This window comes from Serpula lacrymans (genome assembly GCF_000218685.1).
Source record: "Serpula lacrymans var. lacrymans S7.9 unplaced genomic scaffold SERLAscaffold_1, whole genome shotgun sequence".
NCBI lineage: Eukaryota > Fungi > Basidiomycota > Agaricomycetes > Boletales > Serpulaceae > Serpula > Serpula lacrymans.
This window is the reverse complement of record NW_006763290.1, coordinates 4355784-4373050: the sequence shown is the minus strand read 5'-3', so window position 1 is coordinate 4373050 and position 17267 is coordinate 4355784. Positions and strand designations below refer to the sequence as shown.

Below are 17267 nucleotides of genomic sequence, written 5' to 3'. Positions count from 1 at the left end.
ACCTGTCACTGTCATGGAGAATGGGGAAACAAATACCCTCTGTGAAATTTATGTTTGCGTAAAGGGCAAACATGAGACAATTCCTAAAGTAAAACTGGGTAAGCATGCATAGGAGTGTGGCCAGGAGATCCACACCAATCTATGGGGATCTGTGTTAGTCAAGACATTGGGTGGAAAATGTTACTATGTTGCCTTCACGGACAACAAGACATGTGAGACTCATGGCCTGCACAAATGGGGCTGCAAGGTGCTAGTCCATGATGCTACAGGCTCAAAGCTTGGAAGCCACACCAAAGTTGGTTCTTGGATTGGTTTCTTACCCAGAGATGTGTCTTCTGATCTTGAGGGGGAGAATAGTAAAATATCTATGATATAAACCTAGAACCTGATAAACAGGCTGAACCAGCCCAAAATGCAGAACCCCCACAAGACCCTGCTCCTGCCCCACCAGCTGAACCTCAAGTGCATTGAAGCACACACATCCGCCAACCAGACCAATGTCTGTGACCTGTTAAGAGGAGAAGGTGTCTGAATCCAATAATAGAGCCTTACCTAAGAGTTTGCAGATACCAGCAGCAGGCAATGAACCTGATGGAGAAAATATGGAGGACAATGACTTGAGGGAACTGGCAGCAAATGTTGCTATGATAGCAGCAATGGCAGACCTTGAAGGTGTTGAACCCAGAACAGTTAAAGAGGCCTGAAAGTGCACAGATTGGCCAAAATGGGAAAAAGCAATCAATAAGAAATTAAACAGGCTTTGGGTGGCAGAAACATGGACTTACATTGAGAAACCACCCAGTTACAATGCACCTGGAAAAGAGACCCAAGTCCTATGCCTAAGCAAGACACTCTATGGCCTGAAGCAGGCCAGCTGCAGATAGTATCAGACCCTATGTGACAGACTCCAGAAAATTGGCCCAATTTGCTGTGAAATGGATCATGCAGTATTCCATAGGTGTGACAAAGGAAAAATCACCATCATCACAGTTCATGTAGATAACATGACTCTTTTCACACCAACTATGACCAAGATAAAATACTTGAAATTTGACCTAGGAAAACTCTTCAAAGTTAGCAACCTACAAGAGCTTCATTGGATGTTAGGAAAAGAAGTGAAAAGAGACAAAAGCACACGCACCTTATACATATCACAATGCAGCTACTTTGACACTATTGTAAAACACTTCAACTTAGAAGATGCACAAATGTTAGCAATTCCAATGGTTGCGAGCACTTACCTAAGTAAAGACCCAAAGACTATGCAGAAATGTGAACTGTCCCATATTGAGAGGCAGTAGGATCACAGATGTACGCAGTGATTGGCATACACCCAGACATTGCACATATTATCACAATCCTTTCTTGTTTTGTTGACAATCCAGATCCAGCCTATTGGGAGGTAGCAAAAAGGGATCTGGTACCTAAAAGGGAGCAGAGAGCTATAGTTAGCATATGGTCCGGAAGAACAGCCACTTATTGGATACACCAATACAGATGGGAGTATAAATAAGACCAAGTAGGCCATATCAGGCTATGCCATGATGCCTGATGGTGGGGCTGTCTCGTGGTACTTGAAGCAACAAAAAATTGTTGCGTTATCAACAACAAAGGCCAAGTATGTGGCCGTAACACATGCCGCTAAGGAATTGCTCTGGGCAAGAATGTTTATCAGTGAACTATTCAATCAAGACTTACTGCCAACAATCCACCTGTGCAATAATCAATCTGCAACATCAGGAAAACATAATGTGGCTATAAATGCAATAAAAGGAAAAAAATATGCTATTATAGCAAAAATATCACTTAAATCAGTTCAGATCTGTAATTGCAAATCTTACAAAGTCCCTTGCTATAGTGCACCACAATGCAAAAATGTGTAGGCTTATAGCATATAGAAGTTGCCTATAGCATAAAAAGGCAAATATATCAAAGTCACCCCAGCTGTATATGACCTTGCAATAGATTGATGTAAGTGACTCTAATTCCTCTAAACACCATTCAAAGCTAACTAGATCAATCCAGAGCATTTTACTTCCACTCATTTTCAAAATATAAAAACAGTTAATTTATCAAGCAAAATATACAAATGATAGCTACAAGTATATGAGATTACTGCTTAAAAGCCCTGGCTGCCTCCTTTAAAGCATTATAGTCAAATATGAGATGAGAGGATTCAGAAAAAGCCAAAGTACTAAAACCACCCTGTAAATATGAGAGAAAAAAATCAAAAAATAGAGCAAACAATTCACCATATAAACTCTTCAATATCACCAAATATGCTTGCTAGATATGTTGGGGAACATTCCCTGACTCTTGAATTTGATTCATATAGTACTCCCGACAATGAATTAAATGAGGCAAATATATAAAATAACCAGAAAACAAATGGTACATACCTTGGAGCAAATGAATTCTCAGAGAATTCTACCATTTTATTGTCGATAGTGCCAAGTAAAGCACATTCAACCTAAATATATAATTAAATTTGTGAATAAAAGAGTAAGAAAAACCTTACAGAGCATGCTATCAGGGCAAGTGCAGAGGTGTTATGGAGATATTCTTTCTTACCATATTTTCTTCCTTTACCTTTTGTAACGACCAAGAGTTTTTTGCTTTGGCACACAACATGGACAAGCAAAAGAGAAGAGAGAAAGGAGGGATCACCCCTCAGGTTTCAACAAGTTTGTTGTGCTAGACAACAGAAGGACTCGCTGAGTCCTTCCCCATGTATTGCTCCTGTATATATACTAAAATACATGAGGTACTGTACAGTTGTAAATAAAGTTTAAAGTCCGATGAAAATGTAAAGTAAAGTAAATGGTCACATGACTGATCATGTGACTTGGAAAATGAAAAGCAAAAGTACAAAAAAGTGAAGCGTAAGTAGGTGCTGGTATGTTAATTGTAACACCTTTAGGTCCCCACCACTGACTTTGAAAGAGCATTTTGAAGATGTTGTTTTTCCATGATTGCGTAATATCAGATGTTTTATCCTATATAACAAATCACACTGTATATGTTTTTATGAGGACAAAAAACATACCTTAAAGTATATACATGCATTGATCAATGCACCAGAGTTGATCATCCATGGAATAAAATCTCCTAGCTATTCCCTGTTGTGGAACTGATTTGGTATGTAAGAGGAACACCTAATCTGGCCAAAAAAACAAGCTTTACTGTAACCTGCGTGCAACCCTTCCAAACCTGTTCTAATTGGATGGTTAATATACATTTTCTTGTACTCACATATTCCAATACTTGAGCTTTTTTCAAGTCTTGGTCATCCTGTAAAATCTTCATTTTGTCGGCCAAGGAGGCAGCAGCTTTGTCTTCACTGGTAGCTTTAGTTAATAAGTCCCAGCAGATAGATTGGCGGTTAAGAGGGTTTGGAAAGCCATTTTGAGTGATGGTGTATGTCCTTATAGCTTTGTAATCAAGACTAGCAATATATTTCAAAGTTGAGCAAGCTATAGAACTTAGCTTAGCCTTATAGGACAATAGTTTGATGGAGAGACATAAAATGCTAGGACTAGAACTATATGACAAGTGTAAAGTTGATCCTAAGTTGGAATTAGTTGTTGTTGAACTTTGAACAACCTTATAAAAATATAGTATAAGCAAGTCTGAAATGAAGGAGAAAGAATACTTACAATGTTATTATTCAAAGACTGGGAGTTGGCTCTACCATGATTGCTATCTTGATCCAGAGGGGTTCCATTGTCTTCTTCAGTGTTTGGATGAGAGCTGATAGGCTGAACATGGTTGTCAGATATATCACCTAGGATATCATTTATCATATTTGTAGGAGGATATTTATCTTCATCCTGTTCTTGATCTTCCTCCCGATAACTAAAGGGGTCTGATATATGTCTTCTTTTTATTTGAGAGCCATTAGTTATTGGTCTTGGAAAGAAAAATATACACTGACTCCAAAAACTGTTGCAATATTTGGCCTAAATGTGGTGCGCAAAGTGTATGTACTATTTTTAGCTGCCTTTATACTGGCTTCAGCTGCTTTCTTTTTGTCCAAAAGAGTCTTAAGGAGGTTTTCATCTTCTTTTGACATCCCTTAAGATCTGCTAGTACCAGTAGGTGCAATAAAATACTAAAATATAAACCCAAACATAAAAAGGTGAATACCTTTTTCCTTGCAGGGGGCTGAGTTGACAGTGGAGGAAATGGACTTTTGGATGGATTTTTGGGGATTCTTTTGGAAGAAATGTTTCCCTTTGTCTTAGTACAATGTGTCATTCTAGTCATTTTAATAAGACAAGATAATAACAGCAACAACTGAAAGAGGAGAGTAAACAGCAAATCATAGCCAGAAAGAAAGAGAGTTAAAGCATAGACTGAAAAAAAAGCATAAACAAACCCAATATGGACCCACAAACACATATAAACAGATGGCTGTTGTATGTTTGTGCGCCTCCTAAAAGTCAATAAAACAAAGAAAACTCTAGCTGAAATTATATAGTATTAATTGAAGAATGGATTTTCCTCACAATCATCTGTCATTAACCCAAGGTCTAAACTAACTATCTGTATGTAAAACAAAGGAAGCTCTTTACCCTTGATAATCAAGGTCAAAGTGAGTAGTCTCTTCAGAGCAGAATATAACAAAATCCCCAGAACACAACTCAAAAACAAGCCCTTATTCATACATAACAAGAGCACCCCCAGAAAAATCACCAATAGGTAAAACTAAACATAAGTCTTGATCCACATACCTTGGTACAGAGATCTGCAATGTTGAGGACTACTCAACAATTATCCTCTGAGCATTGGTCCAGTCCATATTTTTTGATTGGTCCCTTCTGGCAGAAAATTGAGTATTTGCTGCCGCATACCGGTCATAGGAGGCCTTGACCTGGACGCAGTGCCCTTGACAGACACTGGAATTGCCTTGGTCTTGGTGGGAGGCAAGTTCTTGTTGGATGAGGTCTTTGTGGTGGTAGGTTGCAATGGTGATGGTGATTGGGTCCTCCATACATAGCCCAAGGGCTACCCTTCAATCATCTCGCAATCATTTTGGAAGCGCAAATTTACTGTATATGAATCAAAGTAGTTAATAGAAATAGTGGAAAAGAAGAAAAAAAAGACTCACTTGAGAGGAATCAAATTCAAGAATTGATCTGTATCCTTGAGGGAGGTACACTCAACTGAGTCCTTGAGGAAAAAGGCAGGGAGGCTAAGAGGAAGCAGCTCCCGCAATTTACAAACATTAGGTATAATTTGTGACAAAATCAATACACCACAAGCTACAGAAATAAGGCAGTTAGCAAGGGAATAGGATAGGTACTATGGGACTTACTATTTGCTGGGGGATGCCTCAGACATTTGGCCATATTGCAAACAACTTTGCTTTCTGCTCGGCCCAGCATCCAGCAAAGGTCAAGGCCTGCAATGATAACCAGTGAGTACACTGACCCACTTGCAGCCGGCTGATACCCATTAATAGAATGTCCGCTTGGATGGGCTAGATGCCAGATGCACAATCCTTGTCTCATAGACACCTTTCAATGTCATGGCCTATCCTGTTGCATTCAAAAAATTCAAAAAAAAAGGTCAGTAAACTAACAAAAAAGAACTAACAAATGGGACTCACCTTTGTGCCCTCATAACTAGATTTATAACACTTAACATCAAAATAAACAATATGCTGTTACGATCTCTATTGGACATTTAAGGACTACTCATTTCTTTTTACTCATCAGTTATACCATCGGACCGATGACTCATTTCCTTCACGTACATTTCTGTTCCTCTCGCATTCACAGTACCTATTATAGTACTTAGTCCTCAACAGACGGACCTGCCCTAGATAGGACCTAACTCCTATCACCGATTCCTTTCCCTTATAAATACCATGTAACAGCAGTAGTATTCTCTAATACGATTCTACACAGTTTACGCTTACAAAGCTAGACTCCTAAGATCAGACTTCTATTCAGAAGAAGACCAACTCCCGTTGGAAGACCTCCACTCAGAACTATGTTCTCGAACTTGTCTTCAGATAAGTCTCTTTACAAACCTCGACGAACCCTCAGACTTTGTTAAGCACTTCGTGCGTAACACATGCCCACTTCATGCCCTAACAAATGTGTGCACGCAAGCACAGAACCCTCCACTATTTCAGGACTACACCAAATGGTTTGACAAACAACGGCCTCGATGCTCAAGACCCAGATAGCTGGGTTGGATGATGTTGAGTTGAAATGGCCAGATGCCAAAGCGGATATGTACCAAATCTTCCCCAAGCCTGCATCTGGACTTGCTGACTAAGGGCATTCCATTCCTAGGGTAATGCCTCAACCTTTCGGCGTGTCCAGGGTATGTGTGATGCTTCCTGTTGTTTGGTCCAGATGCTGATGATTGAATTCTGCTTTTAGAATTTTGTGAAGTTTCAGGTGGGTCTGATTGAATTGCCTTGAGACTTGCAGTAAGTTGAGGGACACAAGAATCTCCAGATGTCTCTACACAGCGCAAAATCAAGTCAATTCCATCCTGAGTAAAAAAAATGAGCTGGGGGTTAATAGGGAGGTGTTGTGCATGGCTGGTTGAACATTCCCACAGTCTTGATGTCATGTGGCGGAAAGTGTGAGGTGCAAGTGTCCTGCCAGGACACTCATGCCATCAAAAGGTGAGTGGGACTTCTCACAGTCCTGTGTGCTTAACTCTAAGGCTACAATGTGTTCCTTATACTGGCACATTGTGCCACACACCTGTTATAATTGAATTCATCTCCCAAAAATAGATCAAGCATGCTGAAAATAAATGTACTATTCATGTTATTGGTGATAGAAGAACACACAAAAGTAGTGTAGACTGAGATATCATGCTTACCCAAAGTTTTAGCAGGTTATACTTCACCTCAAGGATGTTACAGCCTGACCTCCATACTACTACAGTCCATTGCTACAAGGATCTCCGTCAACACAATGGTCAGTTAGCACCCTACCTTTAGCACGTGGGAAAACTATGCTTACCAAATTAGCTGAGAGAACAGTGGTTACGCTGAGCTGCCTCCATTGGCCTATGATCAAGCTTCACAAGTCAATCTAGCTACAGATATAGGGTAAGTCACTCTTTTCTTACTGGATGGTTTTACTAGCTGATTGAGAAACCACATACCTTGAACAAGATTGTGACTCACAAGGCAATGGATATTGAACTGAACAAGGACAAAGTGTGCATAGCTATTACAATCTACAAGTAATGGACTTCACCCATATATTCATGTTTCCATCAATGCCACTATGGGCCAATCTTGATGTTCTTTCTAATCTCGTCAATTATCACAAGAAAAAGGGTCATTATTATGACTTAAATGATTACCCTGACATTTTTTTTGCTGAGCAGATGCAGAAGCCCCGTAAAACCCCCTATATATTGGAAATTTCAAAAGCAGTGGAGAGAAGACAGCCAGTTTCTTGAAGAGTTAACCAGCAAACTAGATTCTCATGCAGGTGATACCATAATATAGCATGCTCAGGCTTATCCTGAGTCAAAGAAACCACAGCCAACTTACTCACCATCTCATATTATGCAAGATTGGACCTTTGGTCGGGATACCACTGTTACAATAGACATACCAGCACCTACTTACGCTTCACTTTTTGTACTTTTACTTTTTATTTTCCAAGTCACATGACTGATCATGTGACCATTTACTTTACTTTATATTTTCGGACTTTTCATAGTCACATGACCAAGTTATGTGACACATCACCTGACCAGTGTCTAGGCTCACCATGTGACTGGTCACATGCTAAACATCGGACTTTAAACTTTATTTACAACTGTACAGTACCTCATGTATTTTATATATATGTAGGAGCAATACATAGGGAAGGACTCAGCGAGTCCTCCTGTTGTCTAGCACAACAAACTTGTTGAAACCTAAGGGGTGATCCCTTCTTTCTCTCATTTTTTTGCTTGTCTGAGTTGTGCGCCAGAGTAAGAAACTCTTGGTTGTTACAACCACCCTGTTAGAAGGAACTGTGGCATCCATCGTGGAGGAACTTTGTGATTCTTACCAAAGGCACTGGACCTGGTGGATATATTATGTGTGATTGGTGTCAGGTGTATTCCCCAGATCTCTACACAGAATACAGGAAAAGGCAGGAGGACAAGATAGCATCATAGATGACTTGCAATCAGTTTGAATAAATGCTTCAATGAGGAAGTCACGCCAATTGGTATACCTGGCTTCATCTGCTCTCTATGTACAAGGTCAAAAATATGGATTTTTCCCACTTTGTAGGCCAGTTGGCAGATACTGCATTGTTTGTCCTTCATGAGCAAGTTGTTAAGAGATTTTACATTAAACTGTCTCTCTGCGGGCCCATGCTATCACTATTCATGAGAGGAGGCAACATTACCACTTTACCATTTGACAGTAATAGATACCCTGAGCTATTTATCAGGACCATGATATTCCTTTGTTACTCGCAGACTAGATGGCTAGGCTACAACCATGCTATGGATTACAGCAATGAGGGTGTGCCAGTTTTGCGTGTTGAGCAAGGTGCAGCTACTCTACTCTGTAAAGTTGTTGCAATCCTCTTCAAGCCAACAAGCCTGCTGGGAAGAGCCATAAGGGTTATGGTGGTGGAGGTCTCTGGTGATGGGCCTTGTGCACCTGAAGATCCTGATCACGTCATTATCAAAGATTGCTGGCTTACCACTGGTACTCCTTCTGACAGTGACATTCACAATAAGCTAGAGGATTTGACAAGAGATCCATTCTTTGCAGATTATAATGAAAGCTCCTCACCTATCTTCCGTCATCCTAACAATAATCAACCTCACCCTTTTCTATCTTTTGACAACATCATCAGATCTGGAAATCCAGAAGTGGATGCCTTATATGATAGGGCAAATACTGGTTGGGATGACACACATTTTTTACTCAGCAATTCCAATCAGAGACCATCGCCTTTCACCATCATCAACCTTTATGCCATCTATTGCACATCCTGGGACACTTATTCAGGACACAACCAAGGTCATCATGAGCACTGTTGGAGTTTCAGAGTTGGCTGCCTTGGAGGACCATACACATCATTACATGGCCATGAAAACAGTTGGGGTAGAACTTGTGTGGTTTTCCTGTGTATGTGAAATGCTGGATGGGATCATTGGTGTTTTACTTGGTAAACCAAGAATTATTTATGTTCATCTCATCACTTGCTAATATCTGGCTACACAGGCTTTCAGCATGGTTACTTGAGATGTGATCTTATTCATTGTGACATTAGTGATGGCAATTCATGGCTTCAAGTCAAGGCTTCCTTGCTCCATTTTGTTGTCCCAGATTGGCCTGTCAACATCAGTAATGACATGGAGTCCGTTTTCTGGATGCTATGGTTGATCATGGTCAACTGCAAAGGCCCCTACTGTCAGCAAATTGACTGGGATAGAAAGCAAAGCACACTGCAGCTGGCAAGGAATCTGTGTTGTCAAAGTAGTCAGCCTCTCAAAAACAGAAGCAAACTGCAGCCGGAAAGAAACCTGTGTCATCAAAATGCTCAGAAACAGGAGTCTCCGGAATCACCGCCTCATCAGCACAGTGATGTCTCATTACACAGTCACATACCTCTGACTTCATAAAAGATCAGGCTTACTAGAACTAGACATAATTCAGATAGAAATAAAAGTGATGAGCCTGTCAGCAAGTGCTCCAGATCAACACGCACCCATAGCAGGTGAACAAAGCCTGAACTGTGCCTATAGAGTGTATTGCTATTGGTCACAGTGTAGTTTGTAGCTTTACATGTAATATTTAGGCTTGAGAATATGTATTCAGACTGTTGTATTTTTGCCTTACTGACCTTTGCTGTTATTGTGCTTGTCACGTCAACACCCATCCATCTGATCCACAAGTAGGCACCTTTACTGTGTTTATATCCCCCTCTATGTCTAGCATCTGATTATGGTTGGCCTACAATCAGTAGGCTTTGAACGTTCAAGTTGAGCTCACATCTGCCCAGTTTATGGGAGAGGATCCTATAATCTTTCTTGCTTGTTACAAGAAGCTTAAAACTCCCCAGGGCCTAATACCCCATCTGTCATCAGCAAGAAGCTGCAAGTGGTATAACAAAGGGAAGCTACAAAGTTTGACAATTCCAGGAGAACTTGATAGGGGCAATGATTTGGAGACAAGGGAAGTACCTGATATATTACCTGATGAACTTAGACCTATAGATGAAGACCCAGAAGACATGGTGGACGACTACTATGATTGTCTCTATGACCTTATTCCCACAGAATCTGAGGAGAATATGGCTGGACCCTCAAAGCTTTCTGATGAAGATGATGAGGAGCATATCGAGGTACCCCACCCCATTGCAGGGAAGATGATTAGGATGGATAAAACTGTATATGAAAAATGGAGGAGAGAATTTGGAGCTGAGGATATTAATGGTGATATGGATATGGATTCAAATATTTCAGATGGATCAGGGAACATTTTTGCACTCTTGTGAGAGCTAGACTAGAGGGTTGCTTACTAGGCTGTACAGGATGGAATAGGCCATAAATCATTTCATAGATTAATAGCTATACCAGGGGTACATTGCCTCTTTTCTCGCTCAAGCACATATATTAATTTATCTCTTTCAACCAAGGTGGCTCATACATTATGTCTATCCTACCACAATATATATGGGCTCCATAAGCTGGTTGATTGTGTTGCAGAACGTGTCCACAAAGCCAAATCACACAACACCTCGGAGTGTTGAACACTTCAGTCAGCTGAAAAAGGTCAAAGGAAGAAGGGAAAGGAAAGACACAAGGATAAAGGAAAAGAGAAGGAAAAGGCAAATACAGCGGAGCAATCATCTGGATCTGACTCTGAGGAGGAACAGAGTCATATTGCATTAGATCATGTACATATTTCCAAGCCCCTTGCTAAACACATTCAAGCTTACCTTGTGTCAGAACCCGATAAGACCAAAACAACAATTATTATTGACTCTGGAGCAACATCCCACATGGTCCCTCACCGCTCCTGGTTTGAGCCAGGAACATACCATGTTCTGCATCCTCCGAGGACAATCAGTTTTGGGGATGAATCCTCTGTAAATGCTATTGGCATTGGAACAGTAATCCTACAAGCAACTGTTGGCAAAAAGGACTACAATATTGCACTGTCAAATGTTTTACTTGTGCCAAACTTCACGTTAGCACTCGTCTCTGTCCACAAATTGTCCAAAAAGGGGTTATCAACACTTTTTCCAGCAGGGTCAAATGCTTGTGAAGTTCGGAAAAAGGAGGAACTTATCCTCACTGCGTTACACAAGCGAGGACTTTATCACATCCAAGCAAAACCCGAAATCAACCCGGAGTCAGCTTTTGCAGCAGTAGATGTAAATTTATTGCACAGGAGAATGGGACACATTGGAATGGACCGCTTGCAACAAATGGTTACAAAAAGACAGCTCCAGGACATAGACACCCTTACCGGAACCCTGGAGTTTTGTGAACCTTGTGCTTTAGGAAAGATGAAGAAACTACCTTTCAAGTCCACTGGAGGAAACCGAGCCAAGCACCCCATACAAATTGTGCACACAGATGTTGGAGGACCAATCAAACCAACTTCCAGGGAGGGTTTTTGGTACTGGATTATCATTGTAGATGATTTCCCCAAATTTCCATGGATATATTTCCTAAAACATAAAAGTGAAGCACTGGAACGATACAAGCAATGGAAAGAAGATGTCCAAATATTCTTCCAGACTCATTTGGGAGAAGAAAACTTCACTCCACTATACACAGAATTCCTCCGGAGCGATGGGGGAGGAGAATATACTGGCAATGCATTCAAAAATCAACTCCAAGGAGATGGTGTCATCCAAGAAACTACAGCTGCAGATACTCCGGAACAAAATGGCATTGCAGAACGCATGAATCAGATATTGGCTACATTAGCAACCACTATGCTCCATGATTCCAAGCTCCCAAAGTCATTTTGGGTAGATGCCATGCAAACAGCTGCATATATCACAGCATGCAGCCCAGCATCAGGACTCCATGGAAAGACCCCATATGAAATACTTTTTAAAAGGAGAGTTGATCCAACTTTGTTTCGCCCTTTCGGATGCCAAGCATATGCCTTGATTCCGAAAGACAAAAGACAAGGGAAGTTTTACTCCAAGGGGCGCAAAGCCATAATGATTGGCTACACACATGGAAAGCAAGCCTACAAACTCCTAGACACTGAAAAACGGATTGTGTTTTCCAGTCGGCATGTCATATTCAATGAATCCGGAAAGGTACAAAAGGATGACACTGCTCCCTGGAACACAGACACTAGCACAGATCAGTGGGAGGGACTCATTCCGAATACAGCTAGACAGCCTGTCCATTGGATCAGCTTCTGGAAGGCATACAACACCTCCAAGGAGTCATCCAACACCTCCGAGGAGTGATTCAACACCTTCAGGAGTAAGTGGGGCAACAAATACACAAATGTGTCTACTCCCTGGAGTACCTGCACAAGTTCCTAAAAGAGCAGTCATGCCTGCTGAAGTCCTAGGAGTACGCAGAAGCAGTCGCCAGACCTGTCCTGCAGACAAAAACCGAGATTATCAAAGGACTCTAGATGAGGAACAGTCTTGAAAAGAGCAGCATGACAACTCCATGGAGAAACCTAACACTCCTGAGGTTCATGAAGAAACATCTGATACAGAGGAGACATTCTTTGCTGGAATAGCAAGTACCAGTCAATCTAACACAGACCTTCCAAGGACACTAAAGGAAGCCTTATCACGTCCGGATGGAGAATTATGGAAGTCTGCCTTGGAGGAGGAACTCCTAAGTCTCAATACTAATATAGTATATGACACTGTTCCACTTCCAAAGGGAGTAAAACCCATCACATCAAAACCTGTGTTCCGGATCAAGTTTGATCAGAACGGAAACATCGAGAGATACAAACTCCAGATTATTGCACGAGGTTTTACTCAAAGGGAGGGGATTGATTACCAGGAGGTTTTTGCTCCGGTTGCAAACTTAGAGTCAATCCAAATTATTCTAGCCCTGGTAGCAAAGTACGACCTAGAACTCAATCAAATGGACGTATCCACAGCTTATCTCAATGGAGAACTTGAAGAAGAACTGTACATGCTTCCTCCAGGGGGTGTTCCTATCCAACCTGGATACTGCTGGAGATTGAAGAAATCTATCTACAGGTTAAAACAAGCTGGTTGTACATGGAACAAAACTTTTGATTGCAAGCTCCAGGAGCTCGGTTTCACAAGACTAAACGCAGAAACATGTCTCTATGTATTCTGGGACAATAAACAAATATGCTTTGTTGTTGTCTATGTAGATGACCTCCTCCTAGGAGCTTCATCCCAAAAATTCATGGATATCACAAAAGCCAAACTCGAAGCCATATTCAAAATGCGGGACCTTGGAGAAGCAAATACATCCTCGGAATAGAAATCCAACGTGATCGTTCAAACAAAACAATATCCCTATTGCAACGCCAATACATTGACACAGTCCTGGAGCATACTGGAATGAAGAACTGCAAACCAGTATGGACACCAATGGCCCATGGATCAAAACTCCTTGCAAATGCTCCAGGGGAAGATATTGTGCAACACAAGATGCATATTGAAGGGCGTTAAGTGTCATACCTCTCAATTGTAGGCTCCCTCATGTATGCCATGCTCGGAACCTGCCCAGACATTGCCTACATTGTTGGAATACTAAGCAAGCATAGCTCAGCTCCAAGGAGCCATCACTGGGAAGCTGCAAAATGTGTCCTCCGATATCTGAAAGCAACCAGGGACATGGAACTACGATATGATGGCACAGATGTCTCCATGGACATGAATTTCTATGGATATTCAGATGCAGATTGGTCTGGAGACCCAGACACGTCTCGATCAACATCAGGGTTTGTCTTTATCACCATCTGAGGAGCAATCTCCTGGACAAGCAAAAGACAAAACATGGTTGCTTTATCTTCCACGGAGTCAGAGTACATTGGATTGAGCAATGCTGGACAACACCTTGCATGGCTTCGGACATTTTTTGAAGAAATTGGATATGCTCAAAATGGACCTACAACATTGCACTGTGACAATCAAGCAGCTATCATTCTTACACGAGATCCACAGTTCCGTGCTTGCACAAAACACATTCAACGGAAATATCATTTTGTCCAAGATGACTTAGTATCAAAGGGAGAGGCAGTAATCAGATATGTTCCTACAAGAGATATGGTTGCAGACATTCTCACTAAACCCCTCACTCATGAAAAACACTGGAAATTCTCTAAAGCTATGGGACTATGGTTGCACTCGAGTGGAAGTGACAAAACCGGATAAACCCGGCCTCTGCTGAAGCAGCCATTGTTCTCCATGGAGCATAGCCACCACTCCATGGAGTAACCATTATTCTCCTAGGAGTCATTATACTGTAGCGAGTAGCACCTCCGACTATAAGTAGTAGGGGGATTAGTATAGGAATACCTCAGTCGTTTCTATAGCCTCTCGGGCAGCGGCTGAGGTATGTTACATTTACATTTATTAGAGATCACCTTAAACTAACATCTATTGTAGTTTCACTTAGGTAAATAATAAAGTCGTTTCTATAGCCTCTCGGGCAGCGGCTGAGTTTCACTTAGTTTTATTAGTATGAAGGACAAGATACTCACCCCACAAGTGAGGTACTTCATTTATGACATTATCTGCAGCTTGGGTATTATGCTCAATGATCTCTATTTGTAGAAGACAGGCAAATGGGAGGGATGAAAAGCCATCCTTAGAGCCATCATTTGAAATGCTATGAAAACTTTGCATCAGCTAAATGAAAAGGATGGGGAAAAAAAGACTTTCCTGGACAGCTCTGAGGATGGGGATTAAAGAGAAAATAGTGTACAACACAATAAACATAGCAACACCAAACCACTGGCAGGTATTTGAGCCTCACACAAGCCTCATGTTCTACACTTTCTGTGATTTGACCTAAATAAATTGACTTTTGTTTAAGTGAGTAATGTTATTGTGGCTGAGTTGAAAAACAACCTGCACAATATGCTGAATTACAGGTTCAATCCTACTGGGTGGAAAAATAACAGCAGTAATATTTTTTGAATTTCTCCAAAATATTTATAGCCACATCTGGTCTGCTTTACAGTGATAAACATATAGTTTCTAAACCATACACCAATGTTTGGCTTCAACAAACTATATACCTATATTACAGTTTTACAAGACTGTACTGAGGAACAGGTATAGTTCTATAAAACTGTACAATTATTATGGTTGTTCAACCATATTCTCTGTGGTCTATTTGGTTTCTGTGAACTATACCATACACTATGGTTGTAGGCAACCATAATGAAGAACAGGTACAGTTGCAGAAAACCATACAATAGTCAATGGTTCCTGTTAACCATATCATCTTTGATCTATTTGGTTTCTGTAAACCATACTGTACACTATGGTTGTAGGTGACTATAATGAAGAACAGGTATAGTTGTACAAAACCATACAATGGTCTATGGTTCTTATCAATCACATCTTCTCTGGACCTTTTGATTTATATAAACCATACATCACATTACAGCCATAGCAAAACATATCCCTTCTTATAGTTTGGTCAAACTATACTAATGACTGTCAAGCTATGAATTTGACCTGGCTCACCCTTGAATGTAAGGCTCTAATAGGAGGGGTCATAGAAGGATATGTCCCACAATAGTTGACTAGTCCTTAAAAATTCCAGGTTGAGAGCTGGGCTGCAACATTAGCAGGAATATATTAAGTTGGAATTGTCAAGGTCAAAGTCTGGGCCTTGTTAGACAACATTGTGCAATTGGGTATTGATAACCAAGGGCTGGTAGCTCAGTTGGTTAGAGCACCACCATATATAGGCAGGAGGTCCTGGGTTCAATCCCCGGCTGGTCCAATTTGCTTTTCTGTACTCTCTGAGTCCACTGTGGATTATTACATCCTAGTCAATAGTTGTACCTACTGGAGGTGGGAAAACAGCCTTGTTCTTTGGTGTCATCTTGGTCATTCAAAACATCTTGAGAAGGCCCATTGATGGAATCTTTATACCTTTCAAAAAACCAGTTGGGATCATTATCATACCATTTACTGTATTGGGAGATATACAGGTTAGTCTATGAAACAGCATAGTTAATGTAAAGGAACTTATGTACCACAACAGGCCAAGAAGATAAGGGAATTTGGAATTAAAACAGTGTCTGTGAATGTAGACACTGTTTATCATGTGAGAGCAGAGAACTGAGACTTGCTGGATGAAATTTGGCATTGATAGTCTGGAGCCCAGAGAAACTGGTTGGACATGATGCTGACCTGGTATTGTAAGATGAAGTTTTCTGTCAGAATGTTGCTTTTTTGGGGATAGATAAGGTGTATGTACTACCACCCCGGAGTGAGGAGTTTTAAATGGCCTATCGTCAGATTGCATTGATATGGAAATGACTACCAGAACATGTACCAGTAGTGGTGGTTACTGCAACATTGATACCAGGGCCACATCAAGATGCAGTCTGTGACATCTTACAGCTATGTCCAGGCCAATATCATGTTAAACAGCACTCATGTGAGTGTAAAAATATCAGAATGGTGGTCAATGAACTTACCCATGGGCTGAGCATCACTGCTTTCCCAGATATCCTTTGGGTTCTTGAAGGCAAGCACAAAGTCATTGTGTATTGTAAAACAATTGACATTACATACTGAGTGGCCAACTACCTACAGGATTCATTATCAGCTAGAAGAGACAGGTCAAAAATAGTATATATCAGGTATTCCATCATCCAGATACAATCAAAAAAACTATCAACTTGTTCTTTAAGGATACTATGACCTGTATTGTAACCATAGCATTTAGCATGGGAATCAACCTTCATAATGTAACAGCTGTGATCAATCTTGGCTGTCCTGCCAATGTGAATGCCTAGTACAGCAGGTTGGTCATGGAGGTAGGGATTTGGAAACAGAGGCAGTTGGCATCACTTATGTTGAAGTCAAGTATTTGGATGGCATCCATGTAGCCCTCAAACAAGTTGAGCCTGGTAAGCAACCTACAGACACTAGAAAAACAAAGCTGCAAAAGGTTAAGGGAAAGAAGGTTAACTCCACATCAGCACAACCAAACCTAAGCAAGACAAACTTAGAATCACACCTGGCTAACTATCTACATGCTCACATAACAGGGTAGTGCCTGCAGGCTTTTATCAACAGCATCTATCAGAACCCCAGTGAGTGTTC

At 41.0% G+C, this 17267-nt stretch overlaps 3 protein-coding genes across 3 annotated transcripts; 2 read left to right on the top strand and 1 right to left on the bottom strand.

Moving 5' to 3' along the window:
* Positions 1 to 2465: 2465 nt before the first annotated feature.
* Positions 2466 to 4072, bottom strand: SERLADRAFT_404840 (uncharacterized protein; the record flags this gene model as incomplete). Its single annotated transcript, XM_007312670.1, has 7 exons — positions 2466 to 2470; positions 2936 to 2996; positions 3047 to 3112; positions 3253 to 3445; positions 3604 to 3629; positions 3657 to 3784; positions 3988 to 4072. The coding sequence occupies 7 exons, from the start codon at positions 4070 to 4072 to the stop codon at positions 2466 to 2468; spliced, it is 564 nt and encodes a 187-aa protein (XP_007312732.1).
* Positions 4073 to 8229: 4157 nt separating this feature from the next.
* Positions 8230 to 10493, top strand: SERLADRAFT_404839 (uncharacterized protein; the record flags this gene model as incomplete). Its single annotated transcript, XM_007312669.1, has 3 exons — positions 8230 to 9013; positions 9218 to 9406; positions 10084 to 10493. 3 exons carry the CDS (start codon positions 8230 to 8232, stop codon positions 10491 to 10493), a joined length of 1383 nt encoding a protein of 460 aa, XP_007312731.1.
* A 1198-nt stretch (positions 10494 to 11691) lies between these two features.
* On the top strand, positions 11692 to 11916 carry SERLADRAFT_376078 (uncharacterized protein; the record flags this gene model as incomplete). The annotated part of the gene is made up of 1 exon (XM_007312668.1): positions 11692 to 11916. A coding segment is annotated over one exon (225 nt), but the record flags the coding sequence as incomplete, so codon positions are not given.
* Positions 11917 to 17267: the final 5351 nt, after the last annotated feature.